Below are 14348 nucleotides of genomic sequence, written 5' to 3'. Positions count from 1 at the left end.
TGTATAACACTTTATATTCCATTTATATGAGCGCAGTAGCCACGGGGTAAAGCGCGTGGCTATTACCTCCAAGGACTCGAGTTCGAATCCGGCTGGGCAGAAAATTGTTTTCTGTTACACTGTACCGTGAGTCAACTCCTGTGGGTTCTGGAGCCCTCCTGGGTCCACCCAGCCTCTTAAATTGGATACCCTTAATCGGGTAAAAATCTGGCGGTCGAGCATGATTCTGACCAAATCATCTCCTTGCACGACCGTTGGTCTAGTAACAGTACTTCTTTACAAAGTACTGAACCTTCATGGGTTGTAGTGGTACAGATTTTAATTCCATTTATAGCTAAGTGAATATAAAAATATATCTATAGTCTTAATCTGAATACAAACAGAAACCAATCAAAACCATGCTTTATGGAATTTGACAAATAATACTAAATTTAATCTGTTTTATAAAAATAAATTGAAATTCCAATTCTTGAAATATTCTCCTACCTTTCCCTTATTATTCCCAGATGCCAAGGCTTCCTTCGGTAGTTGAATAATAACTTATTCAGGAGATATAAGGGCTTCTTTTCAACTCCCTCTATTTTAAGCAGTTCTGAAAGGGTGCGTTTTGGAATCTACCTCTTCTTTGAATTTTTTTATTTCTGATTCATTGTTCTTGGTTAAAAATATGGTCCCATCTACTGAAATTCTGAAATTTATGTTATACATTTTCGTTGAAAAACTCAATTTATAGAAAGGTATATAGGTCGCACCCCAGTCTTTGCGATATTAATATTTAAACCATTTATTTATGCATCTGTATAATCAAAGTAAAGGCATTTATAAAACAAAAAGTTACTATAAGATAAAAAAAAAACAAAAAGATAGACTACCAAAATACCACTCGATAGGTCTTATTATATTCAGTATTTAAATACATAGAACATCTGAAATATAAATTCGCACGAAGAAGACTCGGTCAAAAACAAGATAAAAATCATGAATATCAATCATCTGTCTGTTTTCAGTAAAAAAAAAAAAAAAAAAATAGCGAATTGTTGTGTTTTTTGACATACTGGAAGATTATTGATTGACCGTGTGTATAGATGAATGGAATATGGTCGGAGTGGGGTCAAAAAAACTCAAGTAGTAGATAATTATACTATTTTTATTGAGCCATCGTTTCGTCCCACGTTGCAGGGCTCCGTCAGGGCTGTTTTGACGGATGTCAAAGACAGAGTGAATAGTGTTTTGTTTTTTATATTATCTGTCATACAATCGATTACCGATCATATGTTGGCCGCAACTAGATATTAATATGGTAAACACAGACTAAAACCCTTTTGTTTTAGGCTAATCCTCCAAAACGTATGTAATAATATGTGATGGTGTCAGGACCATTACAGATGAGCACGTGAATGACCAATCATACACTTAGGGTACTATAGTCGTCTTATTTACTTACTTAGTTAACTAAGTAAATACAAAATTATCATTACTAATGCCTTATCCGAGTAATAGCTTATGAAATTTTACGGTTGAAGTATTAAAAAATATTTTTTTTTTAATATTATATTATTTTTATATGTAATTTCTTATCACTTTATTTTTACATAATATTTATCCTCGCTTAAATTACCTTATTGTATCTTATTGTTGTAATATTCTCAGTTTTCTTTTCTTTTTTTTTGTATCTTTTTAGCCCTGATGAAGCCCTGCAAAGTGGGGCGAAACGTCGGACGTTAAAATAGTTTTAAACTATTTATTCTTTTTTTTTACAGCAGCCCTGACCATCTACTTATGTTTAAATCTTTACGGTCAACTTTATACACATATATAAAAAATATTTTACAATCAGTAACTAAGGGTTGAGGTGTTTAATCTACAAAGAAATACCCCTTTCAACTTAAAATTATCAACAATAATGACATTCTATGTTTGAACTATATGTGGTGAATTCAATCAGTTAGGTTAGTTCAATCAGTGAGACCTGATTCCAGGATAGCAGGAAGATGGCCGTCGAGATACCGAAATTACAGAGCAACGGAAGCAGGTGACAATCATTGCTGGCAGGGGAGGAAGTCATATCTAATATCGCCAAGTCCGGTTGTCGCACTGGGAACTGCTTCCGGAGATATTATTGTCATTAACCTGATTATGGTTCGTTATTATGCATAATATGATTGAGTCGGTATTGAAGAGCGCAACACGAAATATTATAAACAAATCGATAATATACATATTACGAATTACAGTAAATGGTACAGCAGGACCTCTTACATACCAATAACCTTGGATTTGATATTATCCTGGACCAGGTGCAACTCCTATGTACCTGTGACTATCCCGTAGTTTCAATCAAGTGAAACGTATTTCTGCGAAACAGCTGAGATAAATAAATTTGTAATTCACTGAGAGCGAATCGGTTTTGTGGAAATGTAGTTTAAAATCGATTCTACCCGTCAGTTTTCTAATCAAGACCGTAAATTGAATACTTTATCTCAGTAATTTAAATTTTAGCTCTTATACTCAGCTCTAACAATTTTATAAATCCTTTAAAATTATCCTAGGTTCTTAAAAATAGCGTTCCTGTATCGTTTTTAAACTTTTAGATGAAAATATATTATTTGAATAATCTACTTTAAGTACTTAAAAATCTTTACAATACAACATTTACAGGAATATATTTTTCTATTTTGAAATTTGGCATTTTTAGTAAACAAGCGCGTGCTTAATTGTAATAATTTTTGTTATAAATGTAATCGCCTTAAAAAAAAAAAAGTAAATTTCAATTAAGAGATAATTAAGATAAATGAGGAATTCTACCGATAGGTAATACATTAACGAAAAGTATATTAAGGAGTGGTCCTTAATATACTTTTCGTTAATGTATTACCTATCGTCAGAATTCCTCATTTATCTTAATTATCTCTTAATTGAAATTTATAACTGTACAGAAAATACAAGTAAATCGGCAGAAAATAAATGAATTTGGTGTGGATTATCCATTGGTCGCTCTGCTGATTTGCTGCCTTAAAAGTTCATGGGACCACTTTATTTTCGGACTTCATAAATATCGTTATAAACTATAAGCAGGATATAGGTTATATTGTGATATTATATTTCACTTTGTTGAGGACAAAATAATATATATAATTAATTTTAAATTATGCAGTAGTTGGCTTGTTGCGATTTTTAAAATTAAAATGTAATGTACCATTTTTTAATAGAAAAGTGAATTAAAAAATTGTATTTATTATTTTTAAATTTTAAGTTTATATGAAAAAAATGAACGTTACAGGAAGTAATCTGTAAGATTACAAGGGTATCTCAACGTGGTATCTCGTATTTTCCTAAATTTTACTTTGGTAGTGCCTTTTCATGAAATGTTATCTCTGTTAACATTCTTTTATTTAACAGAAATTTTGAGCCAACAAGCTCGTTTTTCACCCTTTTGTGTTTACCATTGTGCCCGCCATCCGAAAGTCGAAATTTTATTTCTATAAAAATTGAACTAACCAGTTTTTCTACTGTAGTCTTCATGTATATAAAATGAATTAATGTCTATTGAGGGTTTATTTCTACATTGAAATTATTAAACATTCTTTTGTAAATAATCAGAATAATATTATTGTGAGCGGATTTAGTGGTAAATTTTGCACAGACAAAGTCTAATTAACGTGAAAATGGTTAGCCGGTGATAAAAGACGCAGGTAGATAATTATTGTACGGTTATATGCACTTTAGCGCTTCCAATCAAGATGTTAATGAAGCGGTATATTGGTAGTGAGGCACTGAGATCAAAGCTGGTGAGAGAGGCAAGGTCAATGTTTGTCAATGTTCGGACAGAGAGCAATCTCCCTCTCCCAATGACCAAGGCCCACACTTGTGTACAGATGGGAGGGGTTTGTGAGCCCAATAAAATTCTTGGGTAAGAAAGAAAATATACGGGACTCCACTGGGCAGTAGAATGACATAAGTAAAGACGGTGATTGAATTAAAGGGGAATTAAGATTTTGTTCACAGCTAAAGAAGTTTTTTTACCTGCTGTGGTGGATTGTCAGGCAGTCATGCTGAAAATCAAAGTATTGGAAAATGGGGAGGGCAGGGTTGTAAATAAATAAATAGTTTCAATTAAATGGATCGAACGTTCAGTAATTGATTCTGTCAGGGAACATTGGCTACTCTAACACCAAGTTTGTCTGAATTAAACATGATTTAGTTAATTTATTTTCAAAGATTTTTAAGATTTGTATTCATATAATAATTTTATTGTTTGTAAATTTACTGGAAGATTATTGATTGACCGTGTGTATAGATGAATGGAATATGGTCCGGGTGCGGTCAAAAATTTGTAATAAATATATAATAATAAATATAAATATAAATTTGTAAATTTAGTTTTTTGTAACAATTACATTTTATCGTCTAATCAATTACGTATTGCAGTATTCACCAGCACCTACGACAACAGGTATCCTTACCAAAACAACTACGACAAAGGTTACAGTAACTATGACAGGGGTTCCGGATATAGACCAGATGGCTACTACGACAGAGGCTACGGAGATTACAGAGGCTACTATGATCGTGGTTACGGTGACAATAGGGGCTACTACGACAACAGGTACGATCGAGGTTACGGATACAGACCTGATGGCTACTACAGCAGGCAGGACCCCTACTACAACAACAGGTACGGCGGAGGAGGATATAGCGGAGGAGGATATAACGGAGGCTATGGAGGAGGATACGGTGGGTATTCAGGATACGGTGGTTACTCAGGATACGACAGGGGCAGGTAAGGAAACGAAATGAAATATTTTTAAAAAATGAACAGTAATTTTAGTAAAATATTAGCCTATTTATCTAGCTAGACCATACCTAGATACTCTTTCCCAAAATTCAAAGACAGAAGCTATTTTTTGTACTCTGTCTATTTATTGACGTATTTACAGAACATCCTTTATATATTTAAAATTACCTTTTTAATTAATCAAATTTAAGAGTACCCCAACCAAGTACATACATCAACATAACAGCAATTTGTTTACTGATATTTCGTAAATTTGTTGAATAATAACCAATGTTCGATTATATTGTATAATAAAGTAGTTCCTAATAAAAAGAAAATTATAATACTTCCAATGAACAAGTCAATAAATAAAGTTTATAACGTTTAGTCAAGTTCTAGCTATGTTAAAATTCAATTAGGCTCTTATTTTCGTTTTTTTTTTTTAATGAGTCGTTTCACTAATTCAGTCTTAAGCTATGTCCTAACTGGACAAGCGTAGAGCAAGTGGGTGACGGCGATTGTCGCTTAGACGGACTAAGAAAAAATCAAACAGGGAATTGAGTAGATTCCTAATCGAGAATTTGGAGTTCAATAAGGACACTTAACTACGTTCAGCACCTAAGCGACCAACCCCTTCGCTATATTTATCTCGTCGACTCGTCCTTTTTAGGAAACTGTCTTGACCCAGCCGTCGACGGGATCAGAGAGCGGGAGTATAATCTCTTAGACCGTGTGCGCAATGAAATTTATGTAGAGAACTTTTCATTAGTTTTATTGTGTTTTTGATTTTTTACCAGGCCGTCGCGTGAGTGGCACTGTGAAGAGAGGAACGCCACGGATCGTTGAGAAAAATTAAAATCTGGATAATATTATGTTTTAATAATTAAAATGACAACAAGCCAAGTATAAATTCGAAATTTATTTATAGTCAGTAAGGGGTAAAAATTTCGCCCCAGGTTTCTACAACCCACGCGACGGTCCTCGAATCGTGTATAAAATTAAATCATTTTTGATAAAGGATTCTCTGTTTGTCTGGATGTTTCAAACTGGAAAGAAAAATATTAAACAGAGAGGTGGAATGTTTAATTTTCAAGAAAATAAATTCAATATTCTTTTATTTCATCTGTTCCTGACAACGTTTCAGTTACATCTAGTCTATTTTCAGGTTTGCCCACTCTTATTTTTATGCTTATTTAGCTGTTTTTACATTAGATACAGTAAACGTATATACATGCTTTGATTAATTTAGAATAAATTTATAAAAAGGACTAATGAAAAACATCTCTTATACAGGAATAATATCTTTTAATAAATAAAAACATATTTTAACTAATGAGTTATTGAATATTGATATGATTTCTGGCCATAAAAATTAGAAGAGGAGAGACTTGAAAATAAGAGCCAGATTTCGGAAGCAGTATGGCAATTAGGAAATGAGAAAGAGAGATTGGGACATATAAAACTTCATAGAGTTCTGTGATATACTAAGAGGCTTTAATTTTATATTTTAGTTTTTTTAAGGGAAAAATATGAAGAAGAATATATAACCCATCGTTTTTGAACATTTGAAGGCAGAAAAAAAAAGATCTCAGGTATTTCTGAAATATGCGAATCCATATACTCTGCCAATCCAGGGAGTAAAATTTTTTTTCCATCGATCGTTATAACACTGGTTAAAACATACATTTCAAATTCCAATTGGCTAAATTTTACATCTCTGAACATATTTATCAACCTGAAATTTAATTGTTTGAAATAAAAAATGAGTCGTTTTCAGCAAAAATGGTGTAAATAATTCTGTTCTCATCACATTTTATTTTCATAAAAATAAAAAATACAATAATAATTTTTTTTTTGGTAGAATTCGTTTTCAATTATTAAATATCAACCATAATGATTAAGGAAAGAACTTTTTTGACCACGTTAATTACACATTTTTTAATATAAAACTATATAATAATAAAAAGTTAAACAGTGTTAAAAAATGTGTAATTCGTATGGTCCAAAATATATATGCATATATATACATTTTCCCTGCACAACAATCGCATAATAATAATTTATTAATCATATTTTGGTATATACAACTCCTGGAACCCCTGGTGACAAATTATTTAAAAATCTTCTTTTTCCCAGATTATTTTTTCAATGTTTTCTTGAGGTATTTATATCTAGAATATATAAGTTAATATTACAACCATGATTTATTTTTAAAAAAACATATATTATTGTTAAAATTATATAGATTAAAAGTTTTTATATTCATATTTAGGCAAATTTTAGTTATTTATTTTTTTAACTAAATTGATAAAAAAATTTAAGTTACCTTATTTTTAATCATCTGAAAATATGTGGTTTATCACTTAATCTTTTTTCAACCATGTTTCACCTATATCAATTTAGTTCTCAATGGGACTTCAAATGCTTAGCAGTGCACTCTGTTGGAATCATTATGTAACTATTTTTGTTTGGTAAAATTCAGGTGCAGCTTTTTATTATTCAATTTATATGATACTTATTCAACATTGAAAGCTGTTATTATTCACTAAAAATGTTTGCTCTTAATGGCTCTCAACAATTAAAGTTTTTAATTACAATTATACATAATTATGATCACTTATTGTCCAACAGTAACATTCACTCTTTATCCAAAAAAATAATAAACTCCTTCAAACCACAATTTGTCATTTACCTCACATACCGAATAAAAAAGGCACAACTCCAAAAATATTTTTTAGTAAGAACATTGAACTTTAGTAAATTTTTACTTAATAACTCCCAGAGTGTTCTAATATAATCTAATACATGTTGCTGATAGAACATCGATTGTGTCTAATGATTTGGTTTTAGACTTGGTGGCTCGCTACACTTAGGGATAATAGTAGTTAACAATTAAAATCTAACAGACTTGAAATTTGGAGTTATGACTCTTTCATTCTGAATGTGAAATATATTAGATTAGATTAGTATTACTGAAACAATAAAATCAAATGTAAAGAAAAAAATAATCAAATATAAATAATAATATATGTTACATCACATATTGGTTTTGAAAACATGTTCCCTAATAATCAATAATCAGTTTGAAACTCTCTTGAAATCTTGATCCTCCTAATATAGTTAGAAAATTCCTATATTTCAGGCCAATTTCTTTAGAAAAAGAAATCAATTCAAGTACAATTAATGATCACTACTTGCATGAATACTAAATTGATAAATAACTAGTTATTAAAATTCGAAAAATAATTCTAATCTAATTCCTAAATATGCACTTATTTTGGCTGTGTGAAATTCCTACACTTAGGACAACACACTTATCAAGATTAAAAAAATTTAATAGTAAAAAAAAATTTCTCCACAGTAAATGTATACAATAACATAACATTTAATATTTAAATAATTTTTATTTTTTTAACAGATACGAACCCTATGACCCTTATTACCAGAATAGTGGTTACTATGGCAGTGGTTCCTATGGCAGTGGTTCTTATGGCAGTGGTTCCTATGGCAGTGGTTCCTATGGTAGTGGATACGGAAGCGGCTACGGTTCTGGATATGGTACAGGAGGATATGGCAGTGGCTATAGAGGCAGCTATGATAGGTAACTAAATAAATCCTCAATCATGTCTTATAAATAAAGAGTTCCAGATCAAAATGCATTTTGTCCATTTGTAATTTTGTCAAACAAATCTTGTTTCACCCAGAAAAATACTTGAAAGTCATCCATTTTGCTATTAGCAAAAAACTTCAAAACTCTATAAATTACTGAAAAGAAGCCGTATGTTCAAAAGTATTTTTTACTTTGACTTATTACTAAAAATAGTAAACTATTCTGGCAAAAAATTAAATTTGTCAGAAAATGAATGAAATTGCATTTTGATTTGAAACTCTTGAAATATTAATACACACCACAATTCCAGGATGAAAGAGGAACAACTCAAAAAATGTCAATTTTTGATCAGTAACATTGTAATCTGCTGTAACGTTGTAACTTATTATTAGATCTGATAACTGGTGCAACTTGAAAAATTTAAAGTGTATTTGTTGCTATTGGGAACAAATTATTATAACTTGGGAGGGTAAGATAATATATAGTTGCAATTACTGAGGCTTAAAATAAAAAAAAATTTCAAAACAACACTACATCGGAAAAAGTGTAAAATTTTAAATGCCATTTAATTAAAACAGCAGTTTTGGGGTAGAGCCTCTTTCATTCTGAATGAGATATACAGACCTGTCCTTTATAAATCATATCCTCTAGATGTATGCTTATGGCATAATGCTTGTGTATATTTGTAACTAATATATTTTTAAAAAGTACCAATAAAATAATACTGGTATGTAGCATTGAACCTTTCATTGACAAAGCTGTAATTTTGTAATTGATTTTTATCCTATTTATAACAGTATAAATTTGGTGTTCCAAACTAACTGAAATAATACTTTTACTCAACTTTAATAGCAATACATGTACTACAATAGCATATTAAGGGCTTTTATAAGTGACTAATCATCTTTCTTTGTAATTTGTTCCAAATTAACTAAAAAAATGATTTGGGAAAAAGAGATATTAGTAATAGATCTAAAAACTCCTTTAATAGTGATAATTAACAGAAGACAACTCTCATCCAGGCTCAACTACACAAAGTATTGAATTGAAAATACACAGGATATACTATATACCAATTAAGCTACTTAATGTTGATTGATTGTTATCAATGTTAAAATTAATTCAACTGTATTCGAAGATAACACCATTCATGTTTAGACAAGTAAAATCTCATTGGCTATATGATCTTAACATTATATAGAAAGAAAAAAAATACACCTAAAGAAATCATTAAATGAATCAGAATGGAATGAATCACATTGTATGTCACAATTTTTTTTACTTTATTTTAGTTTTAATTCATAAATTAAACTATTACTAAAACATTAGTATCTATAGTTCATTGTTCAATGATAATATTGCTCAAAATTAGGGTTAATGTAATAAGTGACTCAAAGAGCATAACTAATAAAACAAAATAAGAGTCTGACATTAATTGGCCTGTACTGTACATTTTAAAAATAGTAAACTCATTACTTCAACTCATGATGAAAATACCTATGTCCTGATTCATTTAATTTCAAATTTTAACATAAGTGAACTTTAAGTTGAAATGTGTTAGCCAAGTATAAAAAAAAATTATTAATTAAAAAATGAACACTTATAATTACTTAGAAAAATAACTTAGAGCCATAAAAATCAAACACAAAAGGTTTAAATTTAAATTTAAAGCTAAATTGTATCACTTTTTCAACTAAATAAAAATGAATATTGAGTAAATTAAACCGAAACATATTTCCAATAATGTTTGAATATATTTGATTGCATGTAATTCCTATCTTTCCAAATTCATCTGCATGTTTTTATTAATTTTTGTAAAAATTATATCCCTTCTGAATAACAACCCATCAGACTATAACAATTGTGAGCTCATTCCTGTAAATAACATTCCTAACAATATTTCTTCTAAAAAAGTTCAGATATACCATATAGTATTATTTTTTTATAATTTAGAAAATAAAAATTGAAATTTTATTTGAAATTTCAATGAAAGTCTCCAATGCTGTTCTTTTGAAGTGGAATCCTATTTTTTTTTTTTTTTTTCTTAAGCCTAATGTCAGAAATTAATAAAAAGAATAATAAAAATTTTAATTATAACTAATTTTCTTAAACTTTGATTCATCACAATGAATAATTTCGATATTATTATTCGTATCAATTGACTCAACCAAAAAAAAAAAATAATAATGTTCACTAAACATCTACTGAAATGTTTTGTAAACTAAATTGTCTTGTGAATGTCCAGTTCCCTTTTAAGCAGTTTAAAAAATGATAGAGATTATTGGGAACAGAAATATATGAGAATAGAAAAAGAAAAACATTATTAGGGTAAGAAGGGATGAGATGAAATCTCTGCTCAACAATGGTCCTAAAAAATCAAGAACTGGGGAAACAGTTTAAGAAGTGTAGAAGGAAAATATAAGTTTAGGATGACCACATCATATAAATAAGCGCATATTGAATATAACCGTGGAGTTAAACCAGAAAATTAAATTAACTGTAACTATCAGTATATCAGAAACTATCCAGGTTGAAAATTATAAACTGCTATCTAAACAACAACAAAAATAACACCTAGATAGATAATTCAGAAGGTAGCACCTACAGGAAAATATTATTAAGATTCATGAAGATGATGCTTTACAGAGGAATGGCACTAAAATATATATTTGATAGAAAAGCAGATAAATTCACAGAAGTATGAGTGAAGAGATTAGATGGCTATGTTGTGGCTGAGCAGTACAATAATTGAGTAAAATATGACAAATGTAATAAAAGTATCAAGTAATAGAAAGTTCTTGAAGATAATGGAATTAAGTTGTAATCTCATAGATTTTGTCCTACTCTAAGACTACTATTTTTTCACATCAATAGTTAATTTTCTTGAAAGTAGTGGACTGAATGCAGTATGTGTTTTAAAATCTTTTACCACCAAAGCCAGGAGTAGTTTCGACAAGGAATACAAAGGCAATATTTAAGAAATATTCAGAAGAAATTTGACCTTGTTAATGAACACTAGGTGCTGATGGAACGCCAAAATATAGTTAACAAGTAGGTTCAAGAGTAGAGGATAAGGAGGCTAGAAGTTATCATCAGGATTATTGAATAATAACAACTTATTACAGCTGTGCTAGATATGGATACAGCCCCTCAGATGATGCTCTACATATACTTATTTAGATTTTCAAATATAAAATATAGGAGGAAAAAACATTTGAAATAAGTCGATAAAAGTAAAAAATAAAAATTCACACTAACTCCAATTCACTCCTTCTACAGGAAGGTTAAAAAACAAAAAAATTGTATATAGACTCTGAGAGAAGGTAATAGTTAAATTAAAAAAAAGTGTTGAAAAGTTGGGTTAAGCATACATTTAATTCTATCTAAACCCTTAATGTAGTATCAATAAAACATATAATAATTATTCTGACACTTTCAATAATTATAAAATAAAAAGTCTTGATAATGACTAATAAATTAGATATATACATTGGCTAATTTTATTAATTATAATTTTAAATCAATTTTACTAATTTAAATGCTCAATTGAAAAATTTTCCATTTTAATCTAAATAAACAAAAATCTGAAGTGAATTTCAATACATTCTTTAAAACTTTAAGAAAAATTATATAATTTGAAAATTTTCTTGTTATTTATAAAATTGGTTTCCACTTCAATAGTAAAGCATACAAAATAAATAAAAATAACCAAATGACCCTATTTTTATGGTTTTACAAAAAAAATAAATAAAGCAGTCTGTACTTGAGCCTCGGAAAGACAAATAGCAACGGGTACAAAACTACCGGAACATCCAGCTAGCAACTCTCAGCAGGTGCTACTTAGGGTTTCACCACAACCCTAAACATTGATTGAGGTTTGTAATTATTATACATTCACAATTATTTCTAGATATAATCTTATTTTATCATTTAGTATAATTTAAAAACTAATCAATTCTAAGCCTCTTATAAAAGTTTTACCAAGGTAAAACTTTTTATGAGAGTTACAATTAAAATATTAATAAGAAATAAATCTGTGAGCTCTTAAGTGATGGACATGGTCAAAAGTTGACTTTTTCAAAAATAAACTTGTGTTCAAAATCAACACGTTACTATATCAATAGCTTCAAATATTGTATAGTATGTACACATTATATTTACTTATTACATGGTTTGTAAACAAGTACTGAGTAAGTGAGTCAGAAATAGTACATTTTTAGTATAAAGCTAAAATAAAAATTTCATTTTTTCTTCTTCAATTAGAATAAAATTATTACAGAAAGTAGGGTGGGATTCAATAAATAATTAGTTATCTTAATGATATTAAAAAATGTAGGTTTTTGTTAGTCAGATTTTTTTTTTTGTTTCATTTAATAATTTTTCAAAATATTGAAATTGACTTCATTACTGTTACAATGAAAAATGTGGAAGAGATTTAGGAATAATTTGGATTATAATTTATCAAATAAGGTTAAGGTTTAATGGTATCAGTTGATCATAAATAATGTTTTTTTGTTTAAATTTTTTTATGTAAATGTTAATTTTGTTAATCATTATTACAACTTTTAATATACCAACAAGACTAAAACTGTTATAGGTAAATACATTACAGTTAAAATTTGTGATATACATTTTCTAAATATTGATATGAATAACTTTCAATTTTGTTTTATGTTTTTATTATTAATTATGATTATACTGTCTCACTTAAGTCCTTAAAAGCATTTTTTAGAAATTAAAAATAAAAATAAACTGAAGCAACTCAATGACCAACTTGCATGAATCACTATATGTTGTTAAGTTAGAAAATATTCCTAAGCAGGAAAGCGAGTTCATTGACAATAAAAAGATAGTTTGAAACAATTGATTACCTGACAATGGTTTTTGGTCCAATATCTATTAGATTTTCAAGACTGGACGGTACTTGCAAACTATAGTTCTGGAGGTGACATGGTTTTAAGCTGAATGTTAGTTCAAATGTGAAACCAATCTCATTTATTTCTTATGAAGTCAGTAAAAATAGAGGCAAGGAGTTAATGACACAACTTCAGTCTATTAATCACACCATTCTTTAAAGAATCACATTAGAGTTTAATAATAAAATTTATCAAATTGATACTTCATAAGGTATTTAGAAAAAGGTTTCTAACTTCAAAGTAATACCTTAATGATTGTAGTAGAAACATATCAAGGCCTTGGTAGCCAGGTGAAGGCACCAACTTAGCAATGGCAATGTAGATGGTTAAAAAAAAAATTTAGTTGAAATATATTTTTATTTAATAGAAAATTTTACTTCCTTTATCTCTTGATCAGTCAAGTCAAGGCAAGGGCCACAGCTGTTCCTATCAATAGTCAATAATGATGGTAGCAGATTATCATTATATAAACAATTTAAATATAAACATTGATAATATGATATTGGATAAACTAAAAGAAGATGTAAGTTTTCTGAGCCAAGTAAAATTTACATGTTATTATTAATTTTAATAAAAAATTAAAATGAATAATTGATTTTTGTTTTCAGATACGGTTATGATAGGTACAACAGGTTGGACAGGTACAATGACCGATCTAACTACAGAAGTAATTATGACAGCCGTTATCCAGACAGATACTACGATAAGAAGATATAATAAATTGGACAGTCCCATATATATTTTTTATAATAAATATAAGTTCTCCTACATTCTTTGTAAATTAACTTTAATAAAATATCTTTTAAAAAATATACATTTAAGTTTTTTTTTTGTTATTTTTAGATTAGGAGTATCCTTATTCTGATTTCTAATAATACTTTTATTTAATCATTACAACATCAGTTCACTATATACCATAGGGTACATAGATGGAATTTGTTGAGTAAGAAGCAAGATTGTTCTTATGAAGGATGTCTTGCTTTTAACAATGACAATAATATTAGGTTAAAAACAGGAATTTAAAATAACAATAATATTTTCACTTATA

At 28.9% G+C, this 14348-nt stretch overlaps 1 protein-coding gene across 4 annotated transcripts in view; it reads left to right on the top strand.

The window, feature by feature from the left end:
• The window catches only part of LOC106683066 (keratin-associated protein 6-2), an 18463-nt gene extending 4349 nt beyond the window's left edge, over positions 1 to 14114 (top strand). For 2 of the 4 annotated variants that reach the window (XM_014424299.3, XM_014424290.3), the window contains exons 2-4: positions 4429 to 4780; positions 8193 to 8375; positions 13909 to 14114. In XM_014424299.3, coding sequence (XP_014279785.3) covers positions 4429 to 4780; positions 8193 to 8375; positions 13909 to 14017 — 644 coding nt within the window. In that variant the 3' untranslated portion in view covers positions 14018 to 14114. Of the gene's footprint in view, positions 1 to 4428; positions 4781 to 8192; positions 8376 to 12137; positions 12260 to 13908 lie in introns of all 4 variants that reach the window. The other 2 variants (XR_001343508.3, XR_002945564.2) reach the window with 2 other exon arrangements.
• The last annotated feature ends 234 nt before the right edge of the window (positions 14115 to 14348 follow it).

The sequence above is a fragment of the Halyomorpha halys genome, unplaced genomic scaffold, assembly GCF_000696795.3.
Source record: "Halyomorpha halys isolate HHAL.00 unplaced genomic scaffold, Hhal_1.1 Scaffold25.1, whole genome shotgun sequence".
Taxonomy (NCBI): domain Eukaryota; kingdom Metazoa; phylum Arthropoda; class Insecta; order Hemiptera; family Pentatomidae; genus Halyomorpha; species Halyomorpha halys.
Note: the sequence above shows the minus strand (reverse complement) of the source record. Positions and strands in the feature narration are given on the sequence as shown.